Source organism: Callospermophilus lateralis, chromosome X (genome assembly GCF_048772815.1).
Source record: "Callospermophilus lateralis isolate mCalLat2 chromosome X, mCalLat2.hap1, whole genome shotgun sequence".
NCBI lineage: Eukaryota > Metazoa > Chordata > Mammalia > Rodentia > Sciuridae > Callospermophilus > Callospermophilus lateralis.
Genome location: NC_135325.1, coordinates 24,901,368 through 24,920,891, shown reverse-complemented (window position 1 = coordinate 24,920,891; position 19,524 = coordinate 24,901,368). Strand labels below are relative to the sequence as shown.

At 41.7% G+C, this 19,524-nt stretch overlaps 1 protein-coding gene across 1 annotated transcript in view; it reads left to right on the top strand.

Annotated features, from left to right (window-relative positions):
• Positions 1–19,524, top strand: part of Srpx (sushi repeat containing protein X-linked) — a 94,699-nt gene that overhangs the window by 66,472 nt on the left and 8,703 nt on the right. The window contains exons 3-8 of the mRNA XM_077106918.1: positions 2,358–2,549; positions 3,969–4,145; positions 12,365–12,491; positions 16,229–16,350; positions 17,080–17,259; positions 19,389–19,522. Coding sequence (XP_076963033.1) covers positions 2,358–2,549; positions 3,969–4,145; positions 12,365–12,491; positions 16,229–16,350; positions 17,080–17,259; positions 19,389–19,522 — 932 coding nt within the window. The remainder of the gene's footprint in view (positions 1–2,357; positions 2,550–3,968; positions 4,146–12,364; positions 12,492–16,228; positions 16,351–17,079; positions 17,260–19,388; positions 19,523–19,524) is intronic.

The following is a 19,524-nucleotide window of genomic DNA, read 5'->3' as shown; positions in this document are numbered from 1 at the left end:
CCACTGAGCCACAACCACAGCCCACTTTTGATTCTTTTACTTGAAATCTCATCATATATTCATACTAATTGAGGAAAGGGGGAGGTATGTAGATATGTCAGTATTATCCCATTTACAGATGAAGAACCAAGGACATAGAGAGTGGGTGACTTGTCAGAGTCACACAGCTAGCCAACATTACACTTGGGTCTGAAAGGGTGTTTTGGTTCACAGCCAGAGTCGACTAGTAGCTCATTAGTTTGCTACATGACGTTGCCTACCTCCTGAACTCCATTTAGCTAGAGTGCTTTCTTTCCACATTGGCCCAGGGGGTTGAAAAGGCTTTCTAGAATAATCGATTTAGATTCTACTTAGTAAACCCCATCTTAACTAAAGCAGCACAAGAGCTTTCTTTTTCTAAACCTCTGTGTTGAACATTTTGTTAATTCCCATTAATTCATGGTGCTTGCAGGCACTTTGAATTCAAGTCATTCACTGACATTTTAATTACTATCACTGCAGAGCTGTTGAACTGTCAAAATATCTTCCAAAGATTTGTCTTGGAAAGTAACCCAAAAGAAATATCTTTTGCAAATAAATGAAAACAAGATTCCCTGCCCGGCCCCCACCATGTTGACAACACTACAGCTTTCTTGGCCAGCGCTGCTAGGAGAATTTGAAGACTCAGAATAGGAGGCAAAATTGGCTAATTGCATGTGAATTTGTGATGTGTGTATATGCTGCTTATATTTGCATGTATCACAGATATATGTAGTACATATACAGACTATATGCATAAAACCCTTAGAGGAAGGAAACTGTTTAAGGAAGTCTGCAGAACTGGTGTGGGCTTCCTCGAGTTTATATCTACATTAATTTAATCAGCTCTCAGGGCAAGCTGTCAGAATATCACTTTAAATCAGAAAATCCAGGGAATATTACTCAAGTCCTGAGCTTAGGACCCTCTTGAAAACTGTCTGCAAAATATTATATGATAAAAGTATTAGTCAAAGGAAATATGAAAGCACAGACATTAAGAAGTGGTGCATGCCTAAGACCTAGACAGGACCTTTTTTAAAAATATTTATTTTTTAGGTGTAGATGGACACAACACAATGCCTTTATTTCTTTTATTTATTTTTTTGTAGTTGTACACAATAACTTTATTTTTCATTTATTTATTTTTATGTGGTGCTGAGGATCAAATCCCAGGCCTTGCATGTGCAAGGCGAGCGCTCTACCACTGAGCCACAACCCCAGCCCCAACAATGGCTTTATTTCTATATGGTGTTGAAGTCCCGCCCGTGCTAGGCAAGCGATCTAAAGCTGAGCATAATCCCAGCCCTAGACAAGATCTTTGTTTTTTGTGGCTGACAAGCCGTTACAAGCTCAGTAAAATCCTGGGAAGGTGAACCGAGGCCTGTCCTCCTTCCTGGCCACACGATGGCAGACTTACCCCACTCGCTGACAGCTCAGGTGCTGTAGCAGTGGGACAAGACAAGCGCTGTAAGTAAGGGGCTCTTTTTCACATTCAATGTGTCTGGCAGAGTTAAGGGAGATTGTCACAGGCCCTCATGGATTGTGGGAACTTCTGCACCAAGAAGCTAGTCTTGCCCTTGTATTTAATGACTTTCAAAGAGCCAAGGGACAAGTTCTGATTTATTAGTGTCATTCTAGGTGTGCTCTGGGCAACAATAAGACTGAAATCAAAATATCCTGCAACTTTGCCATCTGGAAAAGTGTCACTCTCTTATCTAAATGGGGCATAATTAGGGACATCTGGAAAGGGAAGTTGCTTCCCCATGAGGAGCAATTGTTCTGTGGCTTGAAGCCAAATTTTATGCTGTTGCAAACACCTGGAAATTGTAACTTAAATCAAATTAACAAAAAACATTGTATGTGATTTTTTTATACTGGATATGTATATTACTGACTTCCTCACATACACTATGGCTAGAGTTAGAGTTCACAATCATATCAATGGACCCTGAAGAGATTTATGTTTCCAGTTAAGGGAAATACTAGAAAGACAAAGCATTTATTGAACATTTACTATGTGCTAGGCACTGTGGTCGGTGATGAACAGACATTTTTTTAAAATTTAGTCCTTCTAACAGTCCTATTGGCATAGGCATAGGTTAGAGAGGTAGGGTAACTTGTCCAAGATCACACAGCTAGGTTTTAAGGAACTTGGAATCACATTCAGCTGTCTGACCCCTAGATCATACTCTCCTTGTCCAGAGGCATCCACAGTAACTGGGTGCTACTGGAGGTCCAACATCTGGAATGTAAACAGGTTGGGACTGCAAGAGTGAGGGGATGCGTTTTCTGAATATGTTACTTCCTATTTTCCCCTCCTTTGTTTCTGCTACCTGTAGACACTCCTTGGTGCTCCCCCATCAAGGTGAAGTACGGGGATGTGTACTGCAGAGCCCCTCAAGGAGGATACTACAAAACGACTCTGGGAACCAGGTGTGACATTCGCTGTCAGAAGGGATATGAGCTACATGGCTCTTCCCAGCTCATCTGCCAGTCAAACAAGCGGTGGTCCGACAAGGTCATCTGCAAACGTGAGTAGCCTAGTCCTGTGCCTGGTCCTCAGGGACAATCAGAGTCAGAATTTTTTTTTTTTTTTTTTTTTTTTTTTTTTTTGCTCTGAGATGAGGGCTTTTCAATGAATGTTGATAAGCAAAGCTCCCCTTGTGAGTGGCAGCCAGTGGGTTTCTAAGACATGCTGGACTTGACAGGGCTCCTTTCAGAAAGGGTGGGATCAGCTGTCTGGGGAAAGGACAGAAGAGAGTGCAGCAAATAGTTGATGTTTGTTCAGTAAATTCTGGGTCCTAAATAGATGTTGGGATTGAGAAAAAAAATGACACACAGAGGCTAAGAAAGCTGTTTGTAGTACAGCATTGTTGAAGCACATTTTAGATGCCCTGGTTACTCAAAGCAGCCACCACTTACTGAACATGTAGTGTTTGCCTAGCATTTCACAAACATTCAAATTTTGCAATGATCCCTAGAAACAAGGGTGCCAGTCATTGTTGGGGAAACTGATACTCAGGGCTGCAGCCAATTGATCCAGGCCATGCAGATTATGCAACTGGGTGAGTGCAGTGGACACTTATCAATGTTTCACCCAAATCTCCCCAGTGTTTTTACCAGGCTGGTTCACCTGTTCCCCAGCTTCTGAGCACCTTGCCCTTAAATTTGCTCAGAGCCAAGAGCAGTGGTGCACGCCTATAATCCCAGCAGCTTGGGAGGCTGAGGCAGGAGGATCATGAGTTCAAAGCCAGGCTTAGCAAAAACGAGGTGCTAAGCAACTCAGTGAGACCCTGTCTCTAAATAAAATACAAAATAGGGCTGGGGATGTGGCTCAGTGGTCCAGTGCCCCTGAGTTCGATCTCTGGAACTCCCCGCAAAATAAATAAATAAATAAATAAATAAAGATTTGCTCGGTCTACCTTGTTGCTCTTTCAGAGGACTCCTCTCTGTTTTTTCTTACAAGGGAAAGCATCCCCCACAGGCAGCCCAGAGCTGTACAATGTCTAAGGCGTAAAGGATTAACAAAGGCCAGCCTCCTTGCCTGGAGTCAGACAGGCTCAGAGCTGTCATTCACCCTGCAGGCTGATATTGACTATGCTGGAGATCACCCCTTGCTTGGCTCCCTCCCCTTCCCTGTCCTGCTTTCCCCTTCTCTTCACCGGTCTCCCCTGGGAACACTTTCTTACTAAGCCACTCACAGACAAATCCTCATCTGAGACTCTTCTGGGAAATAGCCTCTGACAGTGGCTTGGCTGAGATGCCAACCTAAGCCAGTCCGGCCTGAAACTTTGTATCTCTTCCGTGTGACATATAGCCAGCCATTGCTTCTCTACTTTCATCTGTTCCATTTCAATGAACTTTTCACTGTATGCTTATAGAAGTTTCTGGATTCTGAAACACTATGGTCAAAAATGAAGAAATACTGAAGATCTGATTTTCCTTTTCAGAAAAGCGATGTCCTACCCTTGCTATGCCAGCAAATGGAGGGTTTAAGTGTGTTGATGGTGCCTACTTTAATTCCCGGTGTGAGTACTATTGTTCACCAGGATACACATTGAAAGGGGAACGGACAGTCACATGTATGGACAACAAGGCCTGGAGCGGCCGGCCAGCCTCCTGTGTGGGTAAGAAAATTCCACAGTCCCCGGGAAACACATGCTTGGGGAGGAGCAGTGGGTGTTCAGATAGTGGATTTTAAAGGCAGCATCAATATTCAATGAGTGAAGTGTAAGCACCAACTTTGCTTAGTAGCTTTCTGTATCCCTGGCTTGCTGGCCTGGCCTTAGACTTAACCCTAGTCTCTGTCTTAAGACTGACTTCAAGACTGATGGCTTCCATGTGACTTTTGTCTCTTTTCTGGCTGGCTATTCAGGCAGCTACCAGCGAGCAGAGGTGGCACACTCCTACCAAGATAGTCCAGGGTCCTATAGCATTGAGCAGAGATTCCAGGGATAGTCGCAGATATTTGCAGAGACAGTTGAGAACCACTGTTCCAGGGGATCATTTACAGAGATGAAATGATTAGCTTATGAGAGTTTCAACCTAATCAGTGGATTAACCCACTGATATGGATTAACTGGGCAGTAACTATAGGCAGATAAGGTGTGGCTGGAGGAAGTAGGTCACTGGGGGTGTGCCTTTTGGTGTTATGTTTTGTTCTTGGTGAGTGAAGCTTTCTTTCTGCTTACTGGTTGCCATGTCCTAAGCTACATTCCTCCACCAGACTTTCTGCCATGATGTTCTGCCTCATCTCAGGCATAGAGCTATGGAGTCCACTGACCATGAACTGAACATCTGAAACCATGAGCCAAAATAAACTTTTCCTCCTCTGTGTTTTTCTTGCTGAGTCTTTTGGTCACAGCTTCGAAAAAGCTAACTAAAACATAAACCCTGAGAGCTGCCAGGACCTCCCTTAGAGAACATTCTCGTTCCATTCCCCATTCTACAGATGAAGCCTGAGAGATGGATTGACTTGCTTGAGGTCACACAGATCCCAGCCTGGGGCTACATCTCCAGGCTCTCAGGCCTAAAGTCCCTGAATCCAGAGATAGCTCAGGTCCTAAGACCTGATATATCTGACCCAAAGGATCAGAGTGAGGGAGGAGGGGTGGGCAAATTAGCTGGCCTTAGAAGCCTGGCTCCTGGGTACTTTGTGTTTGTTTGTTGTCCAAAGAGCAGTTTAGTTCTGTCTGCTAATGTGATTTACCCTCAAAGACTCCTTCCTGACTACTCAGTGTCTGGGGCAGTTACTTCAACAGTAAGACCAAAATCTGATGTTATCCTCTAGGGGCCAGCATGAGACAACTTCCCTGGCCTGGCTTGGGTTGGCATCAGCCATTCTCACTCTGGAAATTATGTGCAACCAAACCCTTCTATATCCAAGTCACACCTAGAGTGTGTCTTGAATTCATTTGACAAAAGCAATGAGTCCAAATAAAATATCTAATAAAAGTAGAAGGGAGATCATTAGGGTAAAGGAAGAGGATTAGGGCAAGCGAAGTATTAGGAAATTGAATTCATCAAATTATGTTATATGCATGTACAGATATGCCACAATGGAACCTACCATTCTGTGTAATTAATATATATATATATATATTTTTTAAATTCAGGTAACTGACTCAGATTTATTCTAGGCTTCTCTTCTGGCATTTAAGTGGGCACTTGTTTTGGTCAGTAATCAGGGCAACAGAAACCACTTTAGATATTTCAAACAGAGGAATTTTATATAGGGACTGGAGCAAAATTGCACAAATCCTGTTATCAGCAGTTAGTTAGATAAGGAAGCCACTACTGACCACAGCTGGAGGAGCAGAAGTAGGATCATAGTGGCACCCAAAAGTCCATAAGCCTACTTGATGCTGACATTTCTGTAACTGACATCATTACTGACGAAAAGGAAGTCAGGAGCCCAGGGTAGTGGTAGTGGCTCCTACCTCTTTCCCGCTTCTAATCCATGAGAATGTCTCCTACTGGCAAGGCTACGTGGCACCCAGCTGGCAAAGAACTCTGCAGGAGCCGGGTATGGTGGCACATGCCTGTAATCCAAGTGGCTCAAGAGGCTCAGGCAGGAGGATCACGAGTTCAAAGTCAGCCTCAGCAATTTAGAGAGGACCTAGCAATTCCAGGAGACCCTGTCTCTAAATAAAATACAAAAAAAGGACTGGGGATGTGGCTTAGTGGTTAAGCACCCCTGGGTTCAATTCCCAGTATCAAAAAAAGAAAAAGAAAAAGAAAAAGAAAGAAAGAAAGAAATCTGCAGCAATGTCATTGTGATACTCTCTGCGCACTGTCAGTACAGAGACATTAAAGCAAAACTAAGTACCAACAGAATGTTTGGCCTGGTCACTGTCCTCTGAGGATTTCAACTTTTCTTCTTGAGTCTCGTCATGCTCAGTGAAAATAAAACTGCAGAACAGTCCTGCTCAAGGAGTGCAGGTGGAGTGTGCTGCAGGGGTTCGCTTTGGACCTGTGCTTCTTAGGAGACATAGCCTAAGGCTAGATGTTCAGATCATAAGGACACTGGACAGATGTTGCTTTTAGTATCTCCCTGAGCTTTGTTACGTGCAAGTTAATTCTTGAAAACAAACCAAAGGGGGAAACATGAATCTCTGTTCCCTCCTTTTGAAAGGGGCAAATGTAAGGATGGGAGGAGAGGAGAAACTCAAAAATCTTTGGGTTAAGCAAGCTTTGGCAGAGCCTGCTAGGGACCATACTGTTCAGATTTCCAGATTGTGTGCAACAATGGAAAGAAAATGCTGGTTGTTCTCAAAAAGCAACAAGCATGTCTAAAGCTGGACCAGATGGTCCTGGAACTTTCCCAGAGGGAGAAAGAAGAAACTAAGAAATGAACCCCAATTTCAGGAGATTTATTGTACAATTTGCCAGTATAAGGTTCAGGCATATTTGGGGAAAGAGCATTGTGCATGCAATTAGATGGCCAAAGCGGGCAGAGGGAGCCACAGGAAAGCTTGGAGCTCCCAGGAAAAAGAAAAATAGGGAAAGCAAGCCGGCAGTGCTTTCTTTGATTTGAGTACCAGACATGTTGGAGCTTGTCCCCAGCGAATTTTACCCCAAAGGTATCATTTACTTCTCTGGCTTTAAATGTATTAAATTAGCTTAATAAGTTTGTTTGTGTGTTGGCAGGGATAGGGGTTCCTTGAGCATAACTTAGAGCCTCAGCCTGTTTTAGGAGCTGACCCATGGGGGCTGAGTAGTTCCCAGGTTTCCACACAACCTTGAACCAGAATATCTTGGCCAGAACTGTGCTGAGTGCTGAGAAAGTTGCTCCAATTCTCTTCCAGAACAGTCTGGAAGAGGGAAGTCTGGGCTTTCTTTGACTCTGAGGTGGTCAGTCCTGTGGTCTGGCTAATTTGAAAGTGCCACAAGTTAAAATTAATTCTCTTATTCAGACTCTACTCTGGCAGTGGACTCAAATTCATGGTTATTACAGAAATAGATATAGATAATTCAATGTAGGAGAAAAAATATATTGTAAATTGCAGGATCTCCACAACCTCCACTGATATATTTTTAAAAACCCTTAGAATGTAACCACTATTGTTTTGGGGGGTATTTTTTTTTCTGTCTCTTTCTATTTTCAGTCAGTTTTGGTTACATAGAACAATGGATCGTTGGAATTACATCAAGTCCTCATTTAGAGACCAGATTTTCAGTAGACACATGATCTCTCTTTTAGACTAACACATCTTCCAAGGCCAAAACAGGAGAAAAAAAAATTGATAGATTTAAAATCATGGACAAAGAAAACCCAGCAAATGTCTTTCAACATGTAGAAGGCACCCGTTTAATTGTTTTACTAAAGGACAGGGTAAAAGTCAACATGGCTTTTGGAATTGTTCACTTATTGTTTTATGTTTCTTATAGAGCAGAACATATAGATATTCATTAACACAAAGGAAATTCTGGGGGAAAAAAACTCTAACACTTAAGATATGCAAATTGATAGCACATTTTTCTAGCTTCCCAACTGTCTGACAGTTTGATTTACCCAATGACCCGTAGGAACATTTTCTGGGCTGAACTGATAAAAACAGTTGATAAAAACATCAGTGGACTAAGAATAAATGTGTCAGTACATTGTTGCAGGGCCCTTCAATGATGCTAATTTTTTCATGGATTGACAAATACATATTCTTTCCGAATTTTCAGGAATCCAATTTCAGTTTTAAAACCATTTGATCAATTGAGGTATTGATCTAGTTTTTACTTCTTTGGCTTGCCAGTGCAAACTGAATGGGTACACTTTGAGGGGCCCAGTCTAATTTTAAGGTATGACCAATGAAATTTTAGCTGGGCATCTCTCAGGTAAAGATGGTAACTATTAATTGCAGACTTTATTGCTCCCCTTTATTGTTTCTGGAATGTTCTCTGAAGTCTTAGAATGCCAAAGAAATGAAACACTTCCCAGAGCCATCTACAGGGACTGTGCTCTGGTTAGGGGAAGCAAACAATTGAGAGAATCATCAATGGGCAGGTTCTGCTGTGCCTTGTGGAGTCACTGACTTCCTATGCCTCCACAAAATGAACTCTTCTTTCTTCCATCACCAACCACACAAACTGATTTTTGTATCAGTGATCTATTCCTCTACAATGGACCACCCAAAACTTAGTGATTTCAAACAACTATGTTATTGCTTAACATAGTTGAGCAATGGTTGGAAATTTGGGCAGGATTTCATTGGGATAGCTCATGTCTACTGTTCACGGTAATAGTTGAGATGACTAGGGATAGAAGATCCAAAATGGCTTCCCTCACATTTCTTGCATCCCAGCTGGGGGAAGTTATACAGGCTGGAGTCTGATTGAATTAGCCTCTCTCTCTCTCTCTCTCTCTCTCTCTCTCTCTCTCTCTCTCTCTCTCTCTCTCTCTCTCATACACACACACACACACACACACACACACACCCTCTCTACATGGTCTTTCTAGTCAGTCACTTTAGATGGCTTCCAAGCCAGTGAAAGCAGAAGGTGCCAGACTTATGAAGAGCTTAGGTCTGTAATTGGCATAGGGTTACTTTCTTTGCGTTTTATTTTTAGTTGGTGAACAAGTGATTGTCCTTTTGAAACTCTTCCTTATTTCCGCCACCTACAAGGTTGGACATGTTAAGGATTTCCAAGTAAATAGTTAAGCTGTAGTAGTTGAAACACTGTAATATATAACTTCTCTTCTTTTATATTTTTTAGTTGTGCATTTTTCAGGCAAAGATGGTGACTTTTAATTGTGGATTTCATTGCTCCACTTCTTGGCTTTTTTCATTCTTTTTGGAGAGTTCTCTGAAAACTTATGGTGCCAAAGAAACTGGAACACAAAGAAGGGAGATGGTTTGTCAGATGTCTCCAATGAATGAGATAGAGAGCAGAGGACAGGATTTTTATTAAGGCTTCAGGGTTTCCACACAATAACTGGCTCTTCAGGCATCCTGACTCAACAAGGAATAGTAATTATGTTTCTATAGTAACTTTGTTCATTTCATTCATGGAAATTTATCATAACTTATAAGAAGCTATGGTGACCCAGGGCTGGGGAATAACAGGCTTAGGTCTTTAGAGCATCGGCTGATGGGCAGGCCAGCTGGTCTCATCAGCTGAGAGGGATGGCAGCTGTTTGAGGATGAATTAGAATTGAGTCCTGCTGTTGCTCTTCAAGGTTTTATGAGGAGATGGTGGCAGGCAATCCCAAAAGAATATGTATGCAAAGGTTGGAAGAAAACACCAGGCCAACAGCCAACAAACTCACAGAAGTGTTTGGCTTATTAAAATAAATTTAAAATATGTAATGGTGCCTTAAGATCCCGGACCACAAAGAAATCCTCCAAGAGAAGAAATGCTTCCCAGTCTATAAATGGGAATGTTATTAGCACTGCTTAATCTAATGGGTGGTTGTTGGAATTCAAAGAAATAATGCAGGGGGAGTGCTTAGCATGCGGTGGGCATATAGGAAGGGTTCAGGAAATATTAGCTATTATTTGTAGTGACTTATTTATTCTTTTTCTGGTTTGGAAGAGTGCTACTTCTGAAAAACTAGGCCAGTTTCCATTGGTCATTGTTAACGGGACATAAGCTGGCTGTGGGAGGCTCTGACACTCTACTTAGATGACCTACTTTGGAGTGCATTTGCTCACACTGTCACTACATAGAGTTGTTATAGGACAAAACCCCAGTGTATCATCCAAAGGTTTAGTTTACCTGGCACACTCTAAAAGTCTGTCTTCCTTCTGACAATTATCTCTCCAAGAAAATATGGTAACATGATATGATTCTATATGGAAATCTATATCCTCTCCTTGCTCCTCTTGTTTTGCTTTAAATTTTTTTCATAAATAGATTTCCTATACAGTAAGTGCTGGCTCTCTCTGACCAGCAGATGGCAGACATTGTATACTCGTCTTTCTGATCACCCACAGCTGTGAAATATTCATATGTCTTCTATCACCTATCATGGTAAAAAAAAAAAAAAAAAAAAAAAGGATTTTTTTAAGCTTAGAAAATAGACTCCTCAAATGCATTTAAATCATCTTTCATATAACATTTATATACTTTATAAGTGCTAAGAGGCATTTTTTTTTACATTTTAATATCCCTGAAATTGGAATGCATGGCACAATAAGTAGTGACTTAGATTCAATAAAATATGGTAGTTGTTCAATTTAGGATTAGTATATTAAAGCTGTAAATGCATGCTCCATTGAAGCATGACACAGAATGAAAATGAATCCAGATAGCTAAAGGTAAAATTGTTTAACAAACTATTCATAGTTTCTTACCCCAAATAAAATGAGCAGTTATAAGACACAGAGGAAATATAGGAAGAATTTTACTTGATGCATGTAATTTTCAAAGACCTTTGAAATTCTGGATCAAAAGGACATTTAATTTTCTTTCAGATTGTAATAGTATTTAGATAATTATTGATTGATATGTAGAGCAATACAAAGCTGAATGTCCTGTGCTCTCTTTAAATACATTCTCTACCTGCTCAGAATCATCAAGTAGAACTTGCAAAAGTTCAAACTGCCTCTTGTGATTTCACTTCAGCTATCAGATGAAATATAAGCCAATGCAGAATTGGCATCTCCTTTATTTCTTTACTTCATTATCAAACCATCTGGAAAGTAAGGGGACAGAACTTCTATAGCCAGGTAGAGAGACTGGTTTGGGGAAATTTGGGAGGCCTTTAGAAGCTATAGCAAAGGTAAAACTGCTGTCCCAGAACACAAAACCACAGGTATGATGTAGTGGAAGTTGGAGGGAAGAGTGGGCCCAGACAGACCATTACCTGTTTTAAGATACTGAATGCTGCCGGGCTCAGTGGCACACACCTGTAAATACCAGCAGCTCCGGAGGCTGAGACGGGAGGATGGCAAGTTCAAAGCCAGCCTCAGTAACTTAACAAGGCCCTGAGCAACTCAGCGAGACCTTGTCTCTATATATAAAAAAATTAAAAAAAAAAAAGAGCTGGGGATGTGGCTCAGTGGTTAAGTGCCCTGGTACAAAAAGAAAAGAAAAGAAAAGAAAAAGATATGAATGCTATGTTGGGACTAGATATACCAGCAAGAGAGGGAGCTTGCTCCAGTGATAAGTGCATCGTGTGATGTCATTCACACTGCCATTACTTATATGCATGGTCTTAAATAAATCACCCAAGCTCTCTGAGCCTCAGTTTGCACATCTAAAAAATGAAAGACTCAGGTGGCTCCTTTGCACCTCCATAGTATTCACTTTTACCCTGGCTGGGTTAGTGCCATTTTCCACCTTGTGTTATATTTCATGCATGGTGACATAATCCCCCTAGAACACTTTAAACTGACAAGTCAGGGTCACTAATTCTCTCACACCTCCTACCACAGTTGGAACGAAGCCTTAGGTAAGTTAGGCACTCATGAAAGATCTGTTGCCTTGAATTGAATCAGATTAGATGATAGGTAGGGTACCTTTGCTAGTATTTTCTATCGTTGCCTTTAAAGGAGGAGGGGCTCACTAAAGCCAAATGACTTTTAGCTTTAGCTTGGTAACTGCGATGTTGCCAAGTTAGTTGGCAGAGTTTAGAAGCGTGGAGAGGAGCTGGAGCTAATGCAGTGCCTCATGGGACACTTAGCAAGGCCAGATGATTGCAGGTTTAGTTCTATGCGTGCGATTACCCACACAATCTCCAAAACTCAGCAGGAGAGAAAGAGTAATGAAAAGAGGGAAGAGAAATACAGGGAGTGAAGAAACTCTTCAAAAATATGTGTAGAAGTCTTGGTACATCAAGTGAGTGTCGAGCCCCAATTTGACAAGATATTTCTTGATGACGGTGAGAATGTTTGGGTTATATTTTCAGATATAGAACCTCCTAGAATCAAGTGCCCAAGTGTGAAGGAACGCATTGCTGAACCCAATAAGCTAACGGTACGTGTATCCTGGGAGACACCAGAAGGAAGAGATACAGCAGATGGCATTCTTACCGAGTAAGTGAAACTTGGCATCTGAAATGAGGTTGTCTTTCTTGCTCTTTTCTTTTCTTGTTAAGGTACTAAAGATGGAACCCAGGGCCTCACGCATGCTCTGTAAATGCTCTACCACTGAGCTACGTCCCCAGCCCAGGCTATCTATTTTCTGTGAGACATTTACAACTCAGAGTGGGAGAGTGTGTCTGTAATGGGCTACTTGTGATTTCAGGTGTGGCCTGCCCCTGGGGCCACCATCTAACATACTATATGTTTTAGTACTATGTTTGTTTATTGCCTATCTCCAGTACAGTATGTTCACAGCCATATCCCAATGGCCAGAATTGTGTCTGGCACACACAGTTAGTACTTAGTAGCTATTTGTAAGAAGGGGTGGAGGAAAGAAAGGAAGAGGAAGAACAGAAGGAGAAAGAGGAAGCCAACTGGTTAATTCTAGGATAGAATCCGCCTCGTTGCCTGCCCAGAAGGCTTCCATTCGTGTGTGCAGGCCTTACCAGGCCTCCAGCTACACTAGGAAGTCCCCTGAGTCTCGCAGGAACAATTAGGTGCTATCCCCTTATGTTCTGTGGGTATAGTTTAGCACAAAACTCTTCCACCCCTTGGTTTGGAGGCTGCATCCGCTTCTTTCCAAACATTTGATTTTTAATTTATTTTTTTAAACTTTTGACCACATCCACACACTTACAGAAGCTTATAAATAAAGCAAAAGTATCCTCTGCCTTCTTGCCACCTTGACCCTATTCTGCAGGACCCGTTCATTCATTGCATTAGTAGTTTGATGTTCCTCTGAGATGCTTTTAAAAATGGGTGGTTCTCTTTGGTGAAGTTCAGCACATGTTGTTCTAATCTGTCATTTGGGCCTGTACCCAGGCAGCATGTTCCCTGGAGGCCACTACTTCACTTCAGCATGCTCACATCTGTGCCTTAATGTATGTGACCCGATTAGGCCACTCCAGAGAATTTTCATCTGTGGATAAAAAGGTTGCCTCCAACGTATCCCCTGGTGAACCATGAAATGGGAAACACTTTCTAGAATCCTATCAATTGTGCAAGATAGAACATTTTTATACAATTATTAGCAATAACAGAACATTTCCCAGTAAGAAGAGGTTGAGTCTCTCACCCCTAAAGGATATTTTATTTATATATCCAGATAATCTCCCTCCAGTGCCTCATCTAGTTTAAATAGTACTAGTTGTGTTTCCCATTGTAACTTCTCAAAGATAAAGTCTGACTCTTTGTTGGGCATGGTGTTACTGCTTGTAATCCCATCTATTTAGGAGGCTCAGGCAGGAGGATATAGAATTGGAGGCCAGCCTGGTGACTTTGAGAGAACTTGCCTCAAAATAAATGTATTTGCTGTCACATATACATGTACATAAAGCCCTTAGGAGAAACTTTACGGGATTGGGATTGAAATGTAAGGAGGGAGAGAGAGAGAGAGAGAGAGAGAGAGAGAGAGAGAGAGAGAGAGAATAGAAAAAAAGTCACAGTTGACATAATTGGGGATTGGCTTTTATTTATCTTTGACTCTTCAGGATCTAGAACAATGCGTGATCCAGCCCCTAGCATATAGTAGTTTCTTAGATTTCTGCAACTATAATTGCTATTGAAATCCTTTATAATAAACATACAATATTAAATCACCAGATGCACCCCCTGTTTTGTCTAAAAGCTTTGCCTTGGGATTTTTATGGGTAACCTGTGTATTATGGTTATAAATGTGACATTTATTTATTTATTTTTGGTACTGGGGGCACTTTACCACTGAGCTACATTCCCAGGCCTTTTTATTTTGAGATAGGGTCTTGATAAGTTGCTGAGGCTGGCTTTGAACTCATGATCTTCCTGTCTCAGCCTGAAAAGTCTGAGTGAAATGTGACTTTTTTTTTTTTTTTTTTGGGACTGGGGATTGAACCCAGGGCCTTGTGCATGCAAGGCAAGCACTCTACCAACCAAGCTATAACTCCAGCCAGAAATGTGACATTTTAAAAGATCATCTTAGTAGCCCCCTGCCCCTCTGTCCAGCACAGCTATCTGCTTCCAGAGTTCTCCAGCCCCAGGCTCACACAGGCTTGGAGCAGGATGCTGTGGGGAAGGTGCTCCAGCAGGATGAACAGTGAGAGAAGGCTGTCCTGTCCCCATTTCAGCTCTTGCTTGGCTCCTTGCTTCCCTGACATTTCTCCCGTGACCCCCTCCTCCCGTGTCCTTTCCAAGCCACCATTACATAGTTTGCTTCTAAGAGGAAAGGTTGTAGTGTCAAGTTCTGAGACAAGTGTTTCCTTTGAATTTCCCTTTTGACTCCTGTTATTTGCATGTCACAGATGAAATGGAGTCTCAGAGAGGTTAGCAGCTCCTCATATTCAAAAGATCACTCCCTTCAGATTTATGTGAATTTTTAACCTGCTTCCTAAGGATCTTAAAGCATCTAAAGCCAAAACTGACATATCTTTAAATGGTGGTATTTGTGACACTTTGCCAGGAGGTCTCACTTCATACCTTGTGAACAGCTACTTCACCCACCTATGTGTAAGGCTTTCCTCAATGGTGACAGTGATAATTCCACATATCTATTATTAGCAAATATCATCATTTTCCCCAAGAACTACAGAGAGCAGGGAATTATCTGTATATTGCAAAATAAACAAAAGCTGGCATTTGATTATGTTGTGGTTATTGGTGTTCTCATCAGATAGCTAAGAACAAATATGCTAGAGTCACCCTAGCTGTGTGATCTTGGGCACAACTTCAGTCCTCAACTTCCTCATCTGTAAAATGGAGAGTATTACCTACCTGATAGGGTTTTGTAAGATTAAAGAAACTAATATGTAAAAAGTCTAGAACTGTGCCTGGTGTGTGTAAGATTTATGTAAGTAAGTGCAGAGAGAAATTATTGTTATTATCATTATTGTTATTATTATTATTATTATTATTATATTACAATAACAAAGGACTCACAGAGAATTTGCCTTTTTGTTCAGAAAAGTTCTCTACTGATCCAGAGTCTGAGGCAGGAGGATCATGAGTTCAAAGCCAGTCTCAGCAATTTAGCGAGGCCCTAAGTAACTCAGTGAGACCCTGTCTCTAAGTAAAATACAAAAAAGGGCTGGGCATGTGGCTCAGTGGTTAAGCACCCCTGAGTTCAATCCCTGGTACAAAAAAAAAAAAAAAGAAAAAGTAAAAAAATTTCTTGTGCTCCCTGTATGGCCAAATGGCCAAATTGTCAATAACTCCTTGGACTACACTTTTAAATGATTTTCCTCATAAACTATTCCCTAGGCCTCCCAATAGGGAGGCCATTCAGGTCCACTCGAGAACAAGGGTAAGACTGGAGAGTCTCCACCCTCTGTTCTATCCTTCAGCATGAAAATATAATCTAAACTTTCTAGTCTTAGGGGCCTTGTTTTCAGATCTCAAACTGCTCTTCCAAAACAGAGCAAAGCTCAGAAGATCCTATTCTTCAAGAAACTTTTGTTCTGATCAAAGTGGTTCAGTGATGGCCCTTTAGTCTCCCTAAATCCTGGGCAGAGTAGGAGCTCAACAACTGCTTTTTAGGTCTATAAGAGTCACCTTTGCTGGGGTTGTGACTCAGTGGTGGAGCGCTTGCCTAGCATGTGGGAGGCGCTGGGTTCCATCCCCAGCACCACATAAAAATAAAATGTATTGTGTCCAACTATAACTAAATATTTTTAAAAAATTATCTTTGGTGTTTTTGTTTTCTTTTTTTTTCTCCAAAGTGTTATTCTAAAAGGACTCCCCCCAGGCTCGCATTTTCCAGAAGGAGACCACAAAATCCAGTATACAGTTTATGACAGAGCTGAGAATAAGGGCACATGCAAATTTCGAGTTAAAGTAAGAGGTAAGAATACCGTTTAGGGGCTCTCCCCACCCCACCCTATAGGAAAACAAATGGGAAAGAGAAAGAGGCCTTTGAATAAGACTTCTCTGAGTGCTCATGTGGAAGGGAGGCGTGCCAGCTTTGGAGTAGCCTCTGATGAGTCTGGGTGAAGTGTCCCATTTTAATGTCTGGATTTCAGTGATGGAGTTCAGTGCTGGCAACTTATTTAAGATTCCACAGATCTGGTGTCACAGGGGTCCACAGCTGGCTGTCCGAGTAGAATATTACTTGATAACTTTTCCATCCCTGTGAGTGGGTAACCAGCTAAAACCTACAAGTCCTTCTATAACCAGAGTGGTTAGGAGCCCCTAGTTTGGGCCACTGGGAAACCATGTTCTTGGTGTTTTAGACCTTTTATCAACCTGAAAAAAAAATGTTTTTAAGGATTATTTTGTGCCTCATGGTTTGGGCAGCTAATAACTAACCCATCTTTACCCTTTACTCTTCTGGGCTCAACCTCTTGTAACACTAGGGACTGAAACAGTTGATCTTAGTGGTATCAAGGGTATGGATGGTCACCATTCCAAGGCCCACCCACTGATCAAATAGTCATCCTTGTCCCCTCACCCATGCCACAAACTGATATAGAAGCCTCTTTGCAAATCTGGGGCCTCTGAGTCCTCACTGTCCCCGGTTATTGTGTGGAAAGAATCTCAGCACTGAGACCCCTCTGGTTCTGTGTCCTTACAGTCAGACGCTGCGGCAAACTCAATGCCCCAGAGAATGGTTACATGAAGTGCTCTAGTGATGGTGACAATTATGGAGCCACGTGTGAGTTCTCCTGCATCGGTGGCTACGAGCTTCAGGGTAGCCCTGCCCGAGTATGTCAATCCAACCTGGCTTGGTCTGGCACGGAGCCCACCTGTACAGGTATGTGTACAACCCTCTCTTTGCTCGGCAGCAGAACCTGAAAAGACCTTAGTTCTAGATTCCAGTACAGAGAAAGAAGGTTTCATTTCATATATTTTGTAAAGTGCATCACTGTCCCTTATCATCTGAGTGGGTGAACATAGTCCCTAAGTCCCTGCTCCTACTCACCTTACCTGCCCTGGTGTCCGTTTTATGACTTTTTTTGCCTCTGGTGTCCGTTTTATGACTTTTAAGAAAGAAGCCGAGGTGGAAACCCAGGGCCAGTCTTTGGTGATGATATGAATCAGCAAAGTCTGTTCTAGTTACTCTAGTTACTCTCTTCTATAAATGTAGCATCCTGCTTATAAAGTCACTGTGCTGTCACACATAAGCATTGCAGTACCTCCTTTGCAGTAGTGACTTGAACTTGCAGAACTTGAGCATTGGGAGTCTTTCCTCATAAAATGAGGAAAATAACACCTCACCTACTTCTTGAGTTATTGTAAGGATTAAATGAGGTCATTCATCAAAAAGTGGAAAGGGTAGTACCTGGCACAGGGTAAGTCCTCAATACATGCCTGCTATTCTTACTGGCTGGGTAGCAACAATAATGCAAAATCTGGACTACCTGAAAAATTTTGGACCTATCTTATATTTATAGACTTCTCTTTTTTTTTCTCTCATTTCCTGGTATCTTTTCAACTTTATCCTTAAAAAACAATCACAGGAACACCAGTAGCACTTGTTTTTCAACCTAGAGGTGGTGCTACAAATATTCTCAGAAACTGGTTGGAAAGAGATACAAACCACTAGGCAATAAACTGGTAACTAGCTATGAGCTTGTGGGACTCACATTATGCTGAATAAGGTCTTTACTTGACCTAAACCGATTTCAAAATCTTAGTATAGAAACAAAGAGCTTTCTACTGTCATGTATAACTGATTAAAACTAATAAATAACTAATAAAGATAAAAGAAAAAGCAGATGTTTTCAAATAAAAAATCTTAGTACAAATCAAATATAAAGAATCTCTACTTTTTATGTTGATTACATGTTGAGATGAAATATTTGGCAGGCAGAATAATGGTCCCCAAAGATGCCCACATCCTAATCTTCTAAACCTGTGAATATATTACCTTACATGGAGAAGGGACATTGCAACATTGCAGGTATGATTAAGTTAAGGATTTTGAGATGGGGAGAGTACCCTGGGTTATCCAATGGGCCCCAATGTTACCACAGGGGTCCTTATATAAGGCAGACAGAACTGCTGAAATAGTCACTGTGTTAATTTTTCATTTCTGTGACTAAAATATCTGACCAGAACAACCGAGGAGGAAACCTTATTTTGAGTTCACGATTTCAGAGATTCAGTCCATGATCAGCCAACTCCATCACTCAAGGCCTGAAGTGGGCTGGAGCATCATGGCAGAAGGGCATGGTGCAGAAAGCCAGGAAGCAGAGAGAAAGCAGGAGGAACCAGGGACAAAATATATCATCCTTAAGACATGTCCCCAGTGACCCACTTTTTCCAGCCACACCCCACCACACCCAAATTATCAATTTATCAAATGGCTTAAATCACCAATTATGTTACAGCTCTCATAATCTGATCATTTCATCTCCTGTGTTAGCACAGGAGCTTTTGGGGGCCACTCATCCAAACTGTAACTGTTACAAAGACATGGTGGAAGGAGACGGCAGAAAGAAGACAGATTTGAAGAAGCAACACTGCTCTTTGGCGATGGAGGAAGAACCCAATAGCCAAGGAGTGAAGGTGGCCTCTAGATCCTGAAAAGGACAAGGAAAACAGATTCCCCCCCCCCCATACATCAAAGCCTGCTGATACCTTTATTTTAGCCCAGTGAAACTCATTTTGAATTTCTGATTTCAAGGAACAAATAGAATAGATTTGTGTTTTATTAGGTCACTAAGTTTAAGGCGATTTGTTATAGCAGCAGGAGGAAACTAATACACTTTCCCACTCCTCTACCAGTGCTTCTTTGCACCATCTCCCAAATAAACTACTTATACTCAAATCCTTATCTCAGGGTCTGCTTCTTATATATATGGTTCTGTATCATTACAGGCCATGTCAAGCATAGAGCACACAGGATTACGGGCTTACGTGGCTATTTTCTATTTACAGCCATGAATGTCAACGTGGGTGTCAGAACAGCAGCTGCACTTCTGGATCAGTTTTATGAGAAAAGGAGACTCCTTATTGTATCCACACCCACAGCCCGAAACCTCCTCTACAGGCTACAACTGGGAATGCTACAGGT